This window comes from Arvicanthis niloticus, chromosome 3 (genome assembly GCF_011762505.2).
Source record: "Arvicanthis niloticus isolate mArvNil1 chromosome 3, mArvNil1.pat.X, whole genome shotgun sequence".
Taxonomy (NCBI): domain Eukaryota; kingdom Metazoa; phylum Chordata; class Mammalia; order Rodentia; family Muridae; genus Arvicanthis; species Arvicanthis niloticus.
In genome coordinates, this window is record NC_047660.1 from 136,908,900 (window position 1) to 136,926,011 (window position 17,112).

The following is a 17,112-nucleotide window of genomic DNA, read 5'->3' on the forward strand; positions in this document are numbered from 1 at the left end:
ATAAACAAGGATGGAAGTCCCAACCTGACAGAGTCCCCGGCCCCTGTTACAAGGTCTCAGTGGGCAGTCAGAGTGACACTCAGCCCTGCAGAATTTTGGTCCCTTTAGTGGCAGCCCTCCTCCTGCCTCGGGCCTTCGCACCACCTATGGCTCTGCCTGCAGATCCTGTGCCATCCCAGACAGGCTGCCAGCCTCCTCTTAGACCTCATCCCCCACTTTTCTGGGTTCAGCCAGCTTTGAATCAAACAGTTATGCACACTTGACTTTGTGTGAGAATCATGATCAGTCAGTCACACCTGTACAGTGACTGAGGATGGAGAAGCTGTCCATGTGACTAGTTGATTATATCTTGTCTTCATTTCTTTGTTTGCTCCTGTCTTAGTCACTGTGAACATGGGAACTCTTCGAAGAGAAAACAGTTAATTGGAGTTTGCTTACAGTTTCAGAGGGTTAGTCATTATCATCATGGTGGGGAGCCTGGAGAAGTAGTTGTAGAAAGACAGACACTGGATGTGCCATGGGCTTTCGAAACCTCATAGCTTACCCCCAGTGACACACTTCCTCCAGCAAGGCCACACCTCCTAATCTTCCTCTTCCTCCCCCCACCCCTTTGTTTGGTTTTTCAAGACAGGGTTTCTCTGTTTAGCTCTAGCTTTCCTGGAGCTCAGAGATGAGCTAGGATTAAAGGCTGGCATTCCAGTCCTTTCCTTACCAGTAGTGCTACTCCCTGGTAACTAAGCATTCAAATATATGACCCTTTAGGGACCATTCTCATCATGCCACCGCACTCTAGCAGGCAGTCGTCAGGCACCTATCATTGCTGGGAGTGAGGGGAGTCTGCTGACCCTCACAGGCTAGTGAGGGGTGGGATCATACCCATCCTCTAGTAACAAGGACGCAGGCAGGGCAGGAGGTCTGCTAGCTGGCAGTTAGGGAAGTGTCAGAATCTCAGGCTGTGAGGACTGCAAAGCAAAGGCCCTGAGGTAGGACTAAGCCACAGGTGCTTGTGGGCACAGCAGTAAGCCAGGGCAGGAAGGGAGGAGCAGCCAGGGTCAGGATGCTGCTGTCCCCTGGGCAGGTCTCAGAAGCTCCGTACACCCGGGCAGGGCAGTCCCTCCTACCTGGTAAGGTACATATGCTGCCATTGTGTGCTGGAGCAGAGGGCAGAGACACTCACGTGCCTGCCCTGGCTGCAGATGTAAGACGTGTGGAGAATATATCTACAAGGGGAAGAAGTTCAATGCACGGAAGGAAACAGTCCAGAATGAGGCATACCTGGGCCTGCCAATCTTCCGATTCTACATCAAGTGCACTCGCTGCTTGGCGGAGATCACCTTCAAGGTAGGGGCTTCATTCATTACCTTTCCCTCTGTGGACACCCCACAAAAGGACAGAGTGTTGGGGAGGTGCTTGCAGCAGAACCTACACAGAAAAACCTGCCCACCTAGGTGTGTGCAAGGTGTGGGATATGTTGCGGATCAGGAAAAGCCATGCTGTTCTGGGCTTGTTGCTTTATTGAAATAGTCTCCTGTAGCACAGGCTGGACTCAAGCTCCTGTGTAGTCAAGGGTGACCATGATCCTAATCCTCCTGCCTCCACCTCTGGGGTGCTAGAATGGCAGGTATATGCCTGGGTAAAAATCATGATTTTCTTCTGTTCCTTGTTTTTTTTTTTGTTGTTTTTTTTTTAAAGATTTATTTATTTATTTATGTGAGTACACTGTCGCTGTCCTCAGATCCCATTACAGATGGTTGTGAGCCACCATGTGGTTGCTGGGAATTGAACTCAGGACCTCTGGAAGAGCAGTCAGTGCTCTTAACTGCTGAGCCATCTCTCCAGCCCCCCTTGGTGTTTTTTATATGTGTATCTGTCTGAACATTTATGTGTCTGGTGCCCAAGAAGACCACAAGGGATGGGGTTGGGTCCCCAGCAGCTGGACTTAACAGAGTTCATGAGCCACCATGTCAGTACTGGGAACTGAACCCAGGTCCTCTGCAGTGGCAGCCAGGGATCTAGCCCCTCATCCCCTTATTTTTGAGTAAAGTCTTTTGTAGCCCAGGCTGGCCTCATTCACTTTATAGCCCCCTGCTTCCACCTCCCACACAGGTGTACAGCACATGGGTCATCTGTAGTGTGTAAGGAAAAAGGTAAAGCCAGATGAGCACACAGCACATGGCCACTCTGTCTCCGCCTCAGCACTGGGCCTGCAGCCGCTCGCTGGGGGGGGGGGGGGGAATCAGCTGTGTTAGGCTGTACTTCTTCTTTGCCACTAGAGTGCAGGGCTGCCGACACACTGCTCAGGGAAAGTGAAATGGAGTCTAAGATAGGGGTCCACACGTCTGCGGTGAGCTCCAGATTGGGGTCCCACTTGGCTCCAAGTGCCAAATGTACAGAGGGGCCCTCTTCAGGATCCTTAGGCATGGCTCTGTATGATAAAGGCCTCTTCCCCCATCCCCACCCCCATGGCAGTCCTTGATGAAGGGCTTGTCCAAACTGTTTTATTCATGCCAGCTGAGGATGCATACATATTACTCAGGGTGAACCAGAGATTAAATAATCTTTTGCAGAAAGAGATGCCCAGGAACGGAAATTCATTGGCTAAACACTCCAGGCCTATCTAGATAACCTCATTAACATGAAGAACTCTAGGTTTTTATGTGACCTGTGGTCATGGTCCTCTTAGTGGGGTGTCATGGTCACATGCTCCAGGGTAGGAACCTGGTCAGGAGCTAGTTCAAACTCCCGCTGTTCTCAATTATAAGATTTATAGGGGTTCTGAACTTGGTACAACCTTACCAGTTCTTCGGTCTGGTGGCACTGTCCACTGCCCCATAGCCCAGAGGCATGAAGGTCAGGTGCAGAGGGGCAAAGATGGAGGCAGGAGAAATAAAAGTGTGCATGAGGGATAGGAGGCCATGAGGAGTTGGGTGTTCTTTGTTATGGCTACAGAATGTTCCAGAGGATGTGGGCATTGGGAGGAAAGGCTCAAAGTCACCAAAGGAGTAAGCACAGATACCGACAGAAGGAGTAAAGAAATGTACACAAGGGGCCCAGGCTACCACCCGGGAGCCATTTCCTCCCCTCCCCCTTCCTCCCTTCCCCTAACAGACAGACCCAGAGAACACGGACTACACCATGGAGCACGGAGCCACACGCAACTTCCAGGCCGAGAAGCTTCTGGAGGAGGAAGAGAAGCGTGTGCAGAAGGAACGAGAGGATGAGGAACTGAACAACCCCATGAAGGTGAGCCCCTAGACCACAGCACCCTGCCCCTGAGCTCCTCCTGCACCCTGCACCCTGCACCCCTCCCAGGTGCCCCCTTACCTGCCACCCCTATCCATCATGTTCCCCTTTTCTATCTGCACCTCTCACCCATCCCTACTCCCTCTCCCCACGCCTACACCCCCTCCCTTGCACTCCCCTCTCCCACCCCTGCACCCTCTCACGAGCTCTTGTACCCCCAGGTCCTAGAGAACCGTACAAAGGACTCTAAGCTGGAGATGGACGTGCTGGAGAACCTGCAGGAGCTGAAGGACCTGAACCAGCGGCAGGCGCACGTGGACTTCGAGGCCATGCTGCTGCAACACCGCCTGTCTCAGGAGCAGTGGCAACGGCAGCAGGAGGAGGAGGACGAGCGTGAGACCGCGTGAGCCAGGCCCTTCTGGATCTTTCCACAGCTGCTGGGACTCCTGAGACCCACTGTCCCATAGCCATCACTCTGGCTTTTTGTTTCTGTCCCACGGCTGTGGATTTGTTGTTTGAGACAACATGTAGCCCAGTCTGGCCTCAGAATCATTAAGTAACCAAGGATGGCCTTGAACTCCTGATCATCCTGCATCCACCCCCAGTGCTGGAGCGGTAGGCATGTGCTTCCATACACATCTATATGTTTACTTATTTTTGTGCTGCTGGGTATGAACCCAGGACCTCACATGTGTCAGCCGTCTTCACCCACTGAGCCGCCGCCCTCAAAATTGTTAATGTGGTTACCTGCTCCCCTGTCCCTGACATCAAGAAAGCAGGAAGAGGCAGTAGCCCCTCACTGCTGCAGAAGAGACCCCTGGAGACCACCCCCTGCAGTACATCCTCACCGTATCCATCCCATAGGGTCTTGCTGGAGGAGGCTCGCCATCGAAGGCTTCTGGAGGACTCCGACTCAGAGGATGAGACTCCATCTTCCCGCCCACAGGCAGCTGCAAGACCCAACCCCACAGCCATCCTCAATGAGGTAAGCCGGGCCAGGGTGTGGGGTGTGCATACTCAGGCTGAATGGCCACAGAAACCATGGGCAGTGGGGCTATTGTTCATAACAGGACAGACAGCCTACAGCATGGCTGCTCTGCTCTGCTTCATGCTTCTGAGCTTGAGGGAGGGACTAGCCAGTGAAACAGTACATCAAGAACGGGGAGTCCTCAGTCAAGTGCCTGCCCCACAAGCAAGACTGGGGTTTGGCCCAATGCCATGTAAAAAGCTGAGTGTGCTGGTGACACGCACCCTAAATCCCAGCACCTGGGAGCAGAGACAGGTGGAGCTCTCATGAGTGAGGTCAGCCTGAGCTACATAACAAGACCCTGCTTCAAAAACCAAAGCCAGATGCAGCCAAGCAGACCTGGGACCCCACGCTGGGACGGAGAAGATAGAAGGCTTCTGGACTGTTAAGTGGGACCCATAAATTACAAATCACAAATCCTGCCTCAGTAACCATGGTGAACAGCACTGATGGAGACAGCTGTGTTAGTCTCTGGCTTCTCCACATGGATGCATAGTCCACAGCACAAAGGCCCACAGAACCAGACGCTGGCCCACAGCCTGTGAAGGATAAAGGCTCTCCCTAAGTCTCCTCACGGTCCTGGGTGCATCCAGAACCTTGCAGCAGCTCCAGCCCCAGCTTTCCTTGTTTCAGAGATGTATTTATTTATTTTATGCATATGAGTACCCTATAGCTGTCTTCAGGCACACCAGAAGGGGGCATCAGATCACAGATGGTTGTGAGCCACCATGTGTTTGCTGGGAATTGAACTCAGGACCTCTGGAAGAGCAGCCAATGCTCTTAACCTCTGAGCCATCTCTCCAGCCCCCCTGGCCCCAGCTTTTGAAGGTTCTAGCACCTTCTAGCTTCTGCCTTCCAGAGCCTTAGTCCCTGCAGATGGCATCCAGCTGTGAGTGCCAGTTCACATTACTCCAGGCTCTGGAGGTCAATAGACAGCTGCCCCACCCACCACCCTAGGAGAAAGAGTCTCCTCTTGTGGCAGCTGTGTGCGCCAGGCCCATTGACTCCCAGGATTCTCCTGCTGGGCCTACAGCCTCACGCTGCTGGGCCTCACTCTTCTGTGGGTGCTGAAGACTCAAGCTGCACCCGTGCTTCAGGCAGAACCCACTGGACCCTCTACTCAGGCCCATCAGACTTTCCATGTGGAATCCAGACTTGGTCTGGTTGTTTTGTTTTTCTTTGAAACAAGGTCATACTCCACAGCCCAAGCTAACCTCAGATCCACAGTCCTGCTTCAGCCTCCCATGGGCTGGGGTGACAGGCCTACACATTACACCTCAGTACTTCACACCCCAGAGCCTAAACCGTGGCACGTGTGTATCTGTCATATCAGCATTTAGGGAGGTCAAGACACTGGATGTACACACTCCTTAAGACCTGTGTGGACGTGTTCCAGCAGATGCTTGAGATAGGTATTGAGGGGTGGGTAGGAGTTCACATGATGAAAATGGGCAGCAGATGAGAAATCAAAGTGTAGGGGGAGGGGCAGGGTGGGGACTCAGGGAGGAATTTAGAGCTAGGGCGGACTCGATAAGCAAACCGGTTCCACAGAGCCAGGTCAGGGAGACCAGAGGGACAACAGCTGTGCACGGTCTCTACAGGTACCAAAGACCAAGAGGAGGGCAGAGGCCCTGTGCAGCAAAGCACAGTTGGCAGGCTTGGTTGTACCAAAGAAGGTAAAGACGGAAGCCAACGGGGGCTCGGAGCAGGTCCGGGTGCCCACCGCCGCAGGTGAGTCCCCCTCGGCAGCCACGGGAGACAGTGCATCTGGTACTGTCTAAAGGATTCATGAGGTGGGCAGGGTGAGGCTTGACTCTCAGGCCCAGGGCCAGAGTGAGCTGCAGCTCAATGGCAGAGGCTCACCCAGCAGCCTGTCACCCAGCACCAGATAGAGGCGTTTAGGAACAGCTTCAGCTACATAGGGATTTAAGGCCAGCCTGGGCTACATGAGACTGTCTCAAAAAACAAAATGGAGCTGGGTGGTGGTGGCACATACCTTTATTCTCAGCACTCAGGAGGCAGAAGGATCTCTGAGTTCGAGACCAACTTGATCTACAGAGTGAGTTCCAGGACAACCAGGGCTACACAGAGAAACCCTGTCTTGAAAAACAAAACAACAACAAAACAAAAAAGAAAAAAGGAGCAAAGGCTTGGAATTGAGGTCACGTAATAGTCAAGTGTGGCCTGTGACAGGTTTCACAGGTGAAGGGACTCCAGATGGTGTGGCCAGTGTGCTATGGGCATGCAGCTTCAGTGTCCTTTAATGCAGTTTGAATAATTCCACCAAATGTAGACAGGGCCTGGCCCGTGCTGACATCTGACACAGTTGTCACTGCCACTGTTAACATTTGTCAAAAGCAGATCCTAATGCACAGAGAGGGTTATCTACTGCCAAAAGCCACACAGCAAGCCCAGTGTTGGAGTCTCCCCTGTGCACCTCATTAGTCATGGGGGCCCTTGGCAGCACTTGACCCTTGACACTGTTGCGGTGTCCTGTGGACATTCAACTGCCTTGGGCAGGATCTCTCTTGCCCAGTTTAGGATTGGGGTGACCAATCACAGGGTCCTCTAAGCTGGGCACACTCCCCTACTGACTTGTCCTCCCCACAGGTGCCCCCGAGAGCAGGAAGGCGGCCAACCCTACACCCCAGACACCTGGTGCCTCCTCCCTGAGCCAGCTGGGTGCATATGGGGACAGCGAGGACAGTGACAGCTGAGCATTAGTGATGCCCATCCCCACAGTGGCATCACAGACCCTTGCAAGAAGTGAGGAGACGGGATCAAGCAAACACCTTCAGCAAAGGCCTCGGACCATGTCTGCCATGGGTCCTGGCAGGGTGTGGAGCAGCGATGTCCCCGAGCACCCAGGACAGACAGCCTGGTCCACTCCTTTCAGTCCTTGAGTTGTGTCGGCCGGTCCCTTCCTGCCACAGATCTGAACACTGTCTGACATGGGACAGGGAGCAGGGGCCCTGGGCACCACCTCCCAACCATATCCAAGGTGCAACACAGTAGTACTGTGAAAAGCAACTGAAAAACAGAAGTGTGGAGAGAACCTGCCTGGCTGCAGGGGCTGCACCAGAGCTTAAAACCTAGGGTTTCTGCCACACACCCCTGTGCCTGGCCCCTCAGCATATGTCTTTCATTCAGAATTTGGGAATACATCAGTCTGTTCTGATACTGTAAGGAAATATTGAGGCTGAATCTGTTATGTAGAACAAAGTGAGCCAGGCACAGTGTGGCTGTGGAGGAGCAGGCTTGTGTAGCCACGCTCTCCACCTCACCAGTGCTGGGATCAAAGACTGAACCACCAACCTGATCTTAAACCTGAAATGTTCATGTTGGAGTCTGTTTTGCCCATGGGGATTCTTCCTTCTCGAACACACCCCATATTGGGGGTGGGGCTTCCCAAGCCAAGATCTGGGATATTCTGGGGTCTGGCTGGAGCCCTGTCCTGCTAACCTCCACTCCCCCAGCTCTGTAGCTGTCATGTCCCCAGAAGTTGTCTGGTCTAATCCGTCACCTCCATCAGCTCCCTGGGACCCCCTGGCAAAGGGGACCACCTTTGCCCTGGGCATTCAGACACTGGCTATATCAGCTCTCTGCCTGCTTGCTGTTTACAAGCCTGGTCCCTGCAGGGTAACAAAGCTGCATAGCAAGGGGTGGGGTGGCATGCTACAATTGCATCTGTGAGGTCTTTTTGTCCCAGATGCCATTGTTCCTCCAGCAAATTGAAGCAGCTGGACCTCACCCCCAGACTGGGGACCTGCAGCCAGGCTGTGCTTCCTCCATCAGCCTGGAGACCCTGAAAGTCAGTGACTTGCCTCTCTGTTCAGACTGTGAGCTTAAGGAAGCAAGTGTGTACTTCCCTCAGGCTAGGAACCAGTAAAGGCACGGTCCTCAAGCTGGGACCCTCCAGACTGGAGGCTTCCGAGAGCAAGCCCTGCATCTGCCACAAGGCCACAATTAGGCAAGACAATTCTCCCTGTCAGCTAGAGTGTTTTGGTCCTACACATACATGCCTGGGTTTTTGAGTTTTGAGTGGTTCTCACTATGTAGCATGACCACCAGCCTTAAAGACCTGCCATGGACCAGAGTACCTCCCCTTCTGTCCCCATGCTTTGGCACACTTCCCTACCCAGATTTGAGGAGTGGGGAGTCTTATCCTGTTTCCTGAGGCCCCAGTTGCCCAGTGTATACACTGAGTGCTAATGTGTGCCTTGGTGTGGAACAGTCTCACATCCCTGAACAAGAGTGGGGGTCCATCCATACCACCAGCAGGGTACAGTCTGTGTGAGGCTCCATGGCAGATATTCAGAGCACAGGGAAATGGATTGCAGTGCAGAAGACTGCATGGCCTCCGTGACTCGCTGTACAACCCATGCTTTCCCTCGGGGGGGGGGGGGGGTTGGGTTTAAGGTGCTGAGGGCCAACACTACCCTCTCAGCTGCCCCCCAGCCCTTGGGTTGTACTTCTAAAAGGGGCAGTGGTAGAGCATGTGAACTACAATCCGGAATCAGTGTGAGATAGGCTGCCCTTGTCCTGTCTTCCAAGGCATCCTCAAGGGATGCCCAGGGTAGTTGCCATGATCCTCCTTCCCCATCAAAAAGAAGAGTTTACAGTTCTGGTGCGCTCGCGCGCGCGCGTGCGCGCACACACACACACACACACACACACACACACACACACACACGCCTACACGCCTGCCCACTCCCCAAAGGAGGCTCTGAGGCGAGAGAAAGTCAAGTGCCTGTTTGATTCCGCCTCAGGCCCCCTAATTGCTATTCCTGCCACGAGTACAGTTGTCAGGCTCGATGCGAGGAGGCTCTTGACCGCTGTCAACTACACCCACACACGGGATCTGGTGGCCCCTGGGGACTCTGCCTGACAGAGATAGGAGTGGGTGGTCAGGGGGACTTAGCCTACTCCAGATACCGTGCTGGCTCTAGGCCTCAGTTTCCCCGCCTGGAAAGCAGAGCTCGCAGCGGGCAAGAGGATGACTGCTCATTCTGTAAGATACCAGTGCCATCCTCCAGCTGTTCAGGCACAGATGGACAGACAGATGGGTGGCTTGAGTATCGCTCCACACACAAAGCCTTTTTGTGCCTCAGTTTCCCCAACCTCAACGTCTCAGTCAGTAGGGCTAGCATGAACGAAGCCTGGAGTGTCATCCCTAAATACTGGGAGGCTGAGGCAGGAGGATCAGGAGTTTGGGATCATCCTTTGCTGCAAGTGGGTTGGAGGCCAGCCTGGGCTACATGACACTCTTAGCAGTAACTCTGATGTCAACGCTTACCAGCTGGGGAGACTAAGGCATACAGACCCTTGGCCATGGCTTTTGGGTCACTCTGGCCGACTACTGCCCGCCCTTTCCTTGGGGTTTGACCTCTCGGCTCTATCTCCAGCCCTTGAGGTCTGAGCCCACCTCCCTCCCTCCACTGGTGGACCCGCAGCTGCGGAAGCCTCCTGCCCCTCCCCCTCGCCCGGCACAAAGCGACGGACGCAGCAGTGACGGACGACGCCTCCCACCCTGCGCCACCTCCTGCCGCGACCCTGCGCGATGCTCGGGCCTCTCGCCCAATCCCTGCCCGGCCCTGGTCCCAAGGGTGACTCGGTCCCTGTGCCGGTGGCCTCGTCCTCCGGGACCCTCCAGGGTCCGGGTCTTGCTTTCTCCACCCCGGAGCCACAGAAGGTCTGAGGTCTGCAGGTCTGTCTGCGGGGCGGGGGCGGGACCCGATGGGACGCGGGTGTTCTCGCCCCTCCAGTGGCCCTGAGAACCCAGGCCTGGACTCAGTGGCTTAAGTCCCTTTTGTTGTGCGGTGGCGGCGGCAGCGGCCGCAGGCGGTTAAGGGATAGAGGAGGTTAAGAGATTGAGGGGGCGGTGTGGGGCAGGAGTTAGGGGACTGGCAGGTTAAAGGAAATGGAAGTGGATAAAGGGTCGGGAGGTTAAGGGATACCCGAGGGGGAGTTAAAGGATCCGGAGATTCAGAGACTAAAGGATGGGGAAACGGATGGGGGGGGGGGGGGGGGGAAGAATCAGAGGTCAAGGGATCCGGGGACTTCTGGAATTCGGACCGGTGTGGCCCGCGGGATCCGACAGCAGCCCCACAGGGAGTACGATCCTCTGGGGTGGCCCAGCCTCTGGCAAGTTTATGCCTGGAGCTGAAGTAGGAATGTGGAACAGCCCTGTTGACTCGACACCTGCAACACAGACCCTAAAGTTCGCAGTTCCCACAGACCCAGGGTTCTGCAGTACCAGGGTCGCCACCTGCTGCTCCCTCTGCGCTGAGCCCAGCCAAGGACTCCTGACCTCCAATCTCCCTGTCATCTTCCTCTTCTCTCTTCTCCCTTCTTCCTCCCCCTTTTGTCTCCCCCTCCTCTTCTTTCCTCCTTCCTCCCGCCAACTCTAGGACAAGCTGCAGAGCTCGGCATGGAGGCCCTTGTTTGACACCAGCATATTTTGGGGGCACCAATGGCCAAGTGGCTCCGAGACTATCTGAACTTGGGCAGCCGGAGGCCCCCTCCGCAGCCGCCCACCCCCGACTACACTGAGAGCGACATCCTGCGGGCCTACCGCGAACAGAAGGACCTGGACTTCGAGGACCCCTATGAGGATTCCAATAGCCGCCCCGAGCCAGAGATCACCGGGTCCAGCGACCCCAAGTACAACTCTCCCAGGCACCGACTGATCAAGGTGGAGGCTGCGGACATGGCCAGGGCCAAGGCCCTGCTGGGCAGCCCAGGGGAAGAGGTGCGTGGCGGACATGGGCAGGTGCTCTGTCCCTATCACCCTGGGTTCCCCACCTCATCCCCCGCCCCCTGGGGAGTCTAAGATCTTCTGGGCTAGCCAGCGCGTCCCCTTTGGCCCATTCTCCCTTCAGGGAGACAGAGAGCAAGTATCGTTTACGTTTTGTTGTGAGACCTGGTCCAACATAGCCCAGGCTGGCCTCAAACTAACTACAATGAGTTTGAACTCCTGATCCTCCTGCCTCCACTTCCGAAGTGTGTGTTGCAGAATGACAGGCATGTATCACAGTTTATGTTGTGCATGAGGGAAGCTGGACTTGGTGCATGCCCTGCTTTGTTCTACTGCAGGTCGAGACCCCTTTGAGATGGAATGACCCTTTCACAGGGGTCGCCTAAGACCATCAGAAAACACAGATAAAAAAACATCATAATTCATAAAAAACGTTAACAGTTATGAAGAAGCAACAAAATGATTTTATGGTTGGGAGTTGCAGTGTTAAGAAGGTCCAGAACCACTGCTCTGTTGGTTTGGTTTGGTTTGGTTTGGTAATCCTCCTGCCCCACAAATCTCTGGAAGAAGGAGACATGAGAGGAGGAGGGAACACAGAGAAACAAGACAGACTGGGATCAAAGCCTGCCTCATACTCACCAGCTGTGTGACCCTGCCCAGGTCACTAACCTTCTCTGTGCTTCTGTTTCTTCACCTGTAGAATAGGCCTATGTCCTTACTAAGGGCTTAAGGGCTAGTATTAGAACAATATCAGAGAGAGGCCTGTATTCAGATTCCCAGAACCTGCTCAAAGAGCTGAGCGTAGTGACATGTTCTTGAAACCCCAGTGGCCCAGTGGTGAGGCAGGGACAGGAGGATACACGTGAGACTCCCTGACCAGCCTAACTCTGAAAAGTGTGAAATGGCTCAGCAAGGACAGTCAGAAAGTATAGTGCCTGGCTGGAGCGATGGCTCAGTGGTTAAGAGCACTGACTGCTCTTCCAGAGATTCTGAGTTCAATTCCCAGCGCCCACATGGTGGTTCACAATCAGCTGCCATGGGATCTGATGTCCTCTTCTGATGTGTCTGAAGAGAGCAATGATGTACTCATAGATATTAGATAAATAAATCTTTAAAAGAAAGAAAGAGAAAGAGAGAAAAAGAGAAAAAGAGAGAAAGAAAAAAGAAAGTACAGTGTCCCACAGCAGGGTCATCCAGAGCTAGCCCCAGCCTTTCCCAGCAGCCGGAAGCAGACACTGAATACTCAGACCCTTTTGATGCCCAGCCTCAGCCACCAGCCCCCAACAATGGGTACACGGAGCCCTATGATGCCTGGAACGTCTCCAGTGGTGAGCACACATGGCTGGGGGTGTGGGAAATGTCCTGTTGGGAGGGGAGGGTGACCAGTGTCCCCCACCCCACCCCAGAACAGCCAAGCAGAGCTGTCCAGCTTTACGATACTCCGTATGAGGAGCAGGATACAAAACCAGAAGATGGAGGGTCTTCAGGCCAGAGCCGGAGGCCCCTGGAGGATGAGAGGCCCGCAGATGAATATGACCAGCCTTGGGAGTGGAAGAAAGATCACATCTCCAGGGCTTTCGCAGGTATGCTGAGGCCAAGCCCCTCCAAGGGCACCTCCCTCCAGTCCCTCAGTTCTCACTAATATGTGAACTGCTGACATCTGCCAGTTCTTCCCCAGAGAAAATATCTCTTGAGGGGAGCAGAAAAGGCTTCTAGAGTGGTCATTATAGGGCCAGCCCAGCAGGGTGACTGTAGACTAAGCACTAGAATGAGCTAGGTTTGTGGGAGCTAGTGAAAGGCAGAGAGGGTTTTAGGAGCTGTCCAGTGATGGGCTTGGGGTCAGGTCAGACAATTCCTTGCTAAATCAAGTAAAGGGATAACAGAATCAACCTATAGAATATCAAATAACCCAGATTGGGAAGGAATGGGACCATGACTTCAGCCAGATCTTGCCTTCTACCATGTGTGTCCTGGGGAATCAAGCTCCAGTAGTCCAGGTTCCCCACAAGCACCTTTACCACTGAAGGGACCCCTGATTACGAACTTATAACCTACCCCTGTTGGCCATACCCCCTGTGCTCTGATTTGTCAGTCGAAACACTGCCCTCTCCCACTATGGTGCCTGATTTCTGGGTGACTTTGCCATTTCATTTCCAAAGACCAATCTCAGCTCCTCTGTCAACCCTGTCCTATCTTAGACTCCATTCCCATCACTGAAATCCCTTTGGAGAGCTTTTTCTCTGCCCCTTGAGTGAATGGGACTTAACTTCTCTCCATCCTTCGCCAGTGCAATTTGATGGTCCTGATTGGGAACGGACTCCATGCTCCACCAAGGAGCCCTGGAGACCACAGCCTTCAGAGCGCGTGGATACAGCCCTGGCCCTGGAGAAGCAGCCGTAAGTGCAGCCCCTGGAGGAGGGGTGGCCCCTAGGATTCTTCGATCTGTAGGGGAGCTGGGGCCTCATTCATTCATTCATTCATTCATTCCTTTGGTGAAGGTCTCATGTAGCCCAGGCTGGCCCCCACTCATCACGTCCAAGGGAATTGTCTCACTTTGCCCTAGGGTCCTGTTTGAAGCCTGTTGCCCTTCTTGAGGTGTCTGTCTCTACCCTGCTCAGGTGGTTTCATGGACCCCTAAGCCGAGCGGAGGCCGAGAACCTTCTGTCCCTCTGCAAGGAAGGCAGCTACCTCGTGCGGCTCAGCGAGACCAGAGCTCAGGACTGCATTCTGTCCCTCAGGTAAGACCCTGCCTTAGGGACACACTGGGGTGTTGCTCCCATGCCAGTGAGTGGAGCTCCGGGAGAGTGGGTGGAGTTCCAGCAGTAGTGGATGTGGATCCTGGGCCAGTGGGTGGGGCTTTTGGAAGGAGGCGTGCTTTCCAGGCAGATGGGTGGGGCTCCTGGGCCAGTGGCTAAATGGGTCCAACAGGGAATGAGCTTGAAAGCCTAACAAGAGATCCAAATCTCTAGTTGTGCTGGGAACCAATGCCCAAGGTTCTTATAGTTCTTTTGAATGGCCCTGTCCAAAACTTGAAATGATGCTGTTAGTGTCTGTTTGAAGACAGATTCTCAGAATATTCTAGAAAGTGCTTGAGTTTGAGGATCTAGTCCCCAAAGATGCCTGAAAGTGTAACCTAAAGTGTGAGTCTAGTGTAGCATCATGTGACATGTCATCCCCCAGGGTTGGGGCAGCAGGAGGATTTTCTGGGCTACATGAGACTGTCTCAATAAAAGCAGAGAAGGGGGGTGCTGGAGAGATGGCTCAGTGGTTAAGACCATTGACTGTACTTCCAGAGGTCCTGAGTTCAATTCCCAGCAACCACATAGTGGCTCACAGTTACCTATAATGAGATCCAATGTCCTCTTCTGGTGTGTATGAAGACAGCAACAGTATAGTCACATAAAATAAATAAAATCTTTAAAACAGACAAACAAAAAACAGAGAAGGGGGCTGGAGAGGCGGCTCAGTGTCAAGGTACTTGCTGTTTCTCAGGAGGACCTGGGTTCAGCCCCTACATCATGAGGCTCACAACTGCCTATAATTCAGCCCCAGGAAATATGACACCTTTTCTTTTCTGGTCACTATGGGTACTGCAGACACACACACACACACACACACACACACACACAATTTCCTGAGCAGTGGTGGCATGTGCCTTTAATCCCACCACTAGGGAGGCAGAGGCAGGTGTATCTCTCTGAGTTCTAGGCCAGCCTGGTCTACAGAGTGAGTTTCAGGACAGCCAGGGCTACACAGAGAAACCCTGTCTCGAAAAACAGAGCAAAACAAAAATTAAATAAATAAAATAATAAATAAGTAAATCCAGGCTGGTAAGATGACTCAGTGGGTAAAGGTGCTTGGCACCAAGCCTGAGGAACTTGAGTTGAATCTGAGGACCGATATGATGAAAGGAGAGAACAGACTGCTACAAGTTCGCAAGGTATCCTCTGACCCCCATATGTGTACCCCTGATACATGCAGGAACATACACATACATATACACACATACATACATATACACATGCATACATACATACACACATATAAATACACACATACATACACACATACATGCATACACACATACATACCTACACACATACATATACATACACGTACATGTATACACACAACATGCATGCATACACACATACATACATACATATACACACATACATACATATGTACATAAAATTTTTAAAATTTTTCAAGGGGGCATAGCAGCAGAAGCAGTCTCTTCACTGAGCCAGCATCAGCTGAGTGTCTGTTGTATTCCACTGGCTCCTCCTTGAACCTGGGCCCTGCACAGGTGATCTTGAGTTCCTAACTAGAATTGTGGATGATGAAAGGCTGTGAGGAGAGGATTCTTTACAGAAGTGACATCCAGACTGAGCTGAGAGCCATCAGGGCTAGGCTGAGCATGGAGGGAAGTAGTCTTACTGCAGACTCTGGACTGGCCTGGAACTCACTAAGTAGACCAGGTTGGCCTCAAACTCACAGAGATCTGCCTGTCTCTGCCTCCCAAGTGCTGGGATTAAATAAATAAATGATGTATTTATTTAAATTATTTATTTTGAGGAGGAGGAGGAAGCCCTGCCATGTAGCTGTGGCTGGCCCAGAACTCACTATGTAGACCAGGATAGTCCTGAGTCTTGAATCTGTAGCAATCTTCCTGCTTTTACCTTTCAAGTGCTGGGACATTTATTTTATTTTTGTGTACATGTGGGTGTGGAGTTCAGGAGACAACTTTGGGGGTTCAGTTCTTGCCTTCTACTATGTGGGTGCTGGGAATCGGACTGAAATCATCAAGCCTGGCTGCAAATGCTTTCACTCTCTGGTCCCTCTGATTGGCCGAGAACTAAGCTTCAAAGGGAAAGATACACAGTGGTGGAAAAGAACTTGTGACTGTCAGCTCTGGGTGGGGCTGCCAGAGGTGTTCCTGGAGGCCCAGTGCCTACCTGCACCTATAGGAAGGCAGCTGTGGAGAGATGGAGAGTTCAGTGGGTCTGGGGACTGATGCTCTGCCTTGTCTCACAGAAGCAACCAGGGTTCCATGCACCTGAAATTCTCGAGGACCCGGGAGAACCAGGTGGTACTAGGACAGCACAGTGGGCCCTTCCCCAGCGTGCCTGAGCTGGTCCTGCATTACAGTGCCCGCCCACTGCCTGTCCAAGGCGCAGAGCACCTGGCCCTGCTCTATCCTGTCACCAGCAGCCAGAGCTCTCAAGGACCCTGCACACTGGCTGCTAGGCCGGAGAAGGGACAGGCGGGCCCATGATGCACAGTCTTCCTCCAAGCCACCTTTAATGCCCTCTGGTGGGATGCTACAGATCAGGGCCTGTGAGCCTGCTTGGCAGGTGAAGAAAGGCTCTGTTGACAGGCCTGCTGGGTTCAACCCCGGGAATCCACGTGGTGGCAGCCAGGAGCTACAAGTTGTCCTCTAATTTACAAACAAGTCACACACCATAAATTAATAAATAAATGTAATAAAAATGAATCTTAAAACCTTGTCATTCCCTAATGTTCTTTTGGGGCTGTGGGGAGAGACTCCTGATTCAGCAGGTGAGGTAACCACTCAGACCCTGGAGTATCCAGCACAGATGCCTGTGGGGACTGAGCAGAGAATGACGAAGCCGGCCCAAGCCTTTGTCACAGGGATCCAGCTGGGGTTAGAAGTTTAATGTCCCCAGAGTCAGGGACAGTTCTGCCTCATCTCAGCCTGCAGCTGAACCTTTGGCCTCCTAAGTAGACATCTGTCATCCCTTTGCCCCCCCGCCCCCCCCCCCATCTGCCCTACACCTGAGAAATCCACAGGAAGAAGAGAAGGCAGCCACTGCTCTTGTCACTTCAGGGTGATGTGCAGACACAGAACAATGGTACATGCTGGTAGCTCTGACGCTCAACTTTCCTTTCCTTGCTTGAGAAGAGGCCATCCCGGGGGACCACTAAGGATGTGTAAGGGTCCATGATTCACTAAGAATGATGCCCCAGACTCAACAGTATGTAAATGCAAAGTGTTTTATTCTGCAGAAGTCCAGCATGCTGGGGTCTCCAATTCCAAGATGGAGAGGCAGCCAAGTGAGCT

At 53.0% G+C, this 17,112-nt stretch overlaps 2 protein-coding genes across 6 annotated transcripts in view; both read left to right on the forward strand.

Annotated features, from left to right (window-relative positions):
- Nucleotides 1-7,456, forward strand: part of Yju2 (YJU2 splicing factor homolog) — a 9,287-nt gene extending 1,831 nt beyond the window's left edge. The window contains exons 3-8 of the mRNA XM_034499212.2: nucleotides 1,197-1,341; nucleotides 3,109-3,243; nucleotides 3,465-3,646; nucleotides 4,108-4,228; nucleotides 5,872-6,001; nucleotides 6,881-7,456. Coding sequence (XP_034355103.1) covers nucleotides 1,197-1,341; nucleotides 3,109-3,243; nucleotides 3,465-3,646; nucleotides 4,108-4,228; nucleotides 5,872-6,001; nucleotides 6,881-6,987 — 820 coding nt within the window. The 3' untranslated portion in view covers nucleotides 6,988-7,456. The remainder of the gene's footprint in view (nucleotides 1-1,196; nucleotides 1,342-3,108; nucleotides 3,244-3,464; nucleotides 3,647-4,107; nucleotides 4,229-5,871; nucleotides 6,002-6,880) is intronic.
- A 304-nt stretch (nucleotides 7,457-7,760) lies between these two features.
- Shd (Src homology 2 domain containing transforming protein D) lies at nucleotides 7,761-16,520 on the forward strand. 5 transcript variants are annotated; one of them, XM_076931981.1, is made up of 7 exons: nucleotides 7,761-9,977; nucleotides 10,681-11,021; nucleotides 12,247-12,355; nucleotides 12,434-12,610; nucleotides 13,315-13,423; nucleotides 13,646-13,765; nucleotides 16,065-16,518. In XM_076931981.1, the coding sequence occupies exons 2-7, from the start codon at nucleotides 10,743-10,745 to the stop codon at nucleotides 16,303-16,305; spliced, it is 1,035 nt and encodes a 344-aa protein (XP_076788096.1). In that variant the 5' UTR covers nucleotides 7,761-9,977; nucleotides 10,681-10,742; the 3' UTR covers nucleotides 16,306-16,518. The 5 variants fall into 5 exon arrangements, with proteins under 5 accessions (XP_076788096.1, XP_034354115.1, XP_076788093.1 ...); XM_034498224.2 differs by having other exon boundaries at nucleotides 12,250-12,355; XM_076931978.1 differs by having other exon boundaries at nucleotides 12,247-12,610; nucleotides 16,065-16,520.
- Nucleotides 16,521-17,112: the final 592 nt, after the last annotated feature.

What these genes read in the sequence shown, in the direction of transcription:
- Shd (XM_076931978.1), top strand. Translation starts at nt 10,743, where the DNA reads ATGGCCAAGTGGCTCCGAGACTATCTGAACTTGGGCAGCCGGAGGCCC. An exon ending in TGGGCAGCCCAGGGGAAGAG is followed by an intron (nt 11,022 to 12,246) that starts GTGCGTGGCGGA and finishes AGCCTTTCCCAG; the next exon opens with CAGCCGGAAGCAGACACTGA. An exon ending in CTGGCCCTGGAGAAGCAGCC is followed by an intron (nt 13,424 to 13,645) that starts GTAAGTGCAGCC and finishes TACCCTGCTCAG; the next exon opens with GTGGTTTCATGGACCCCTAA.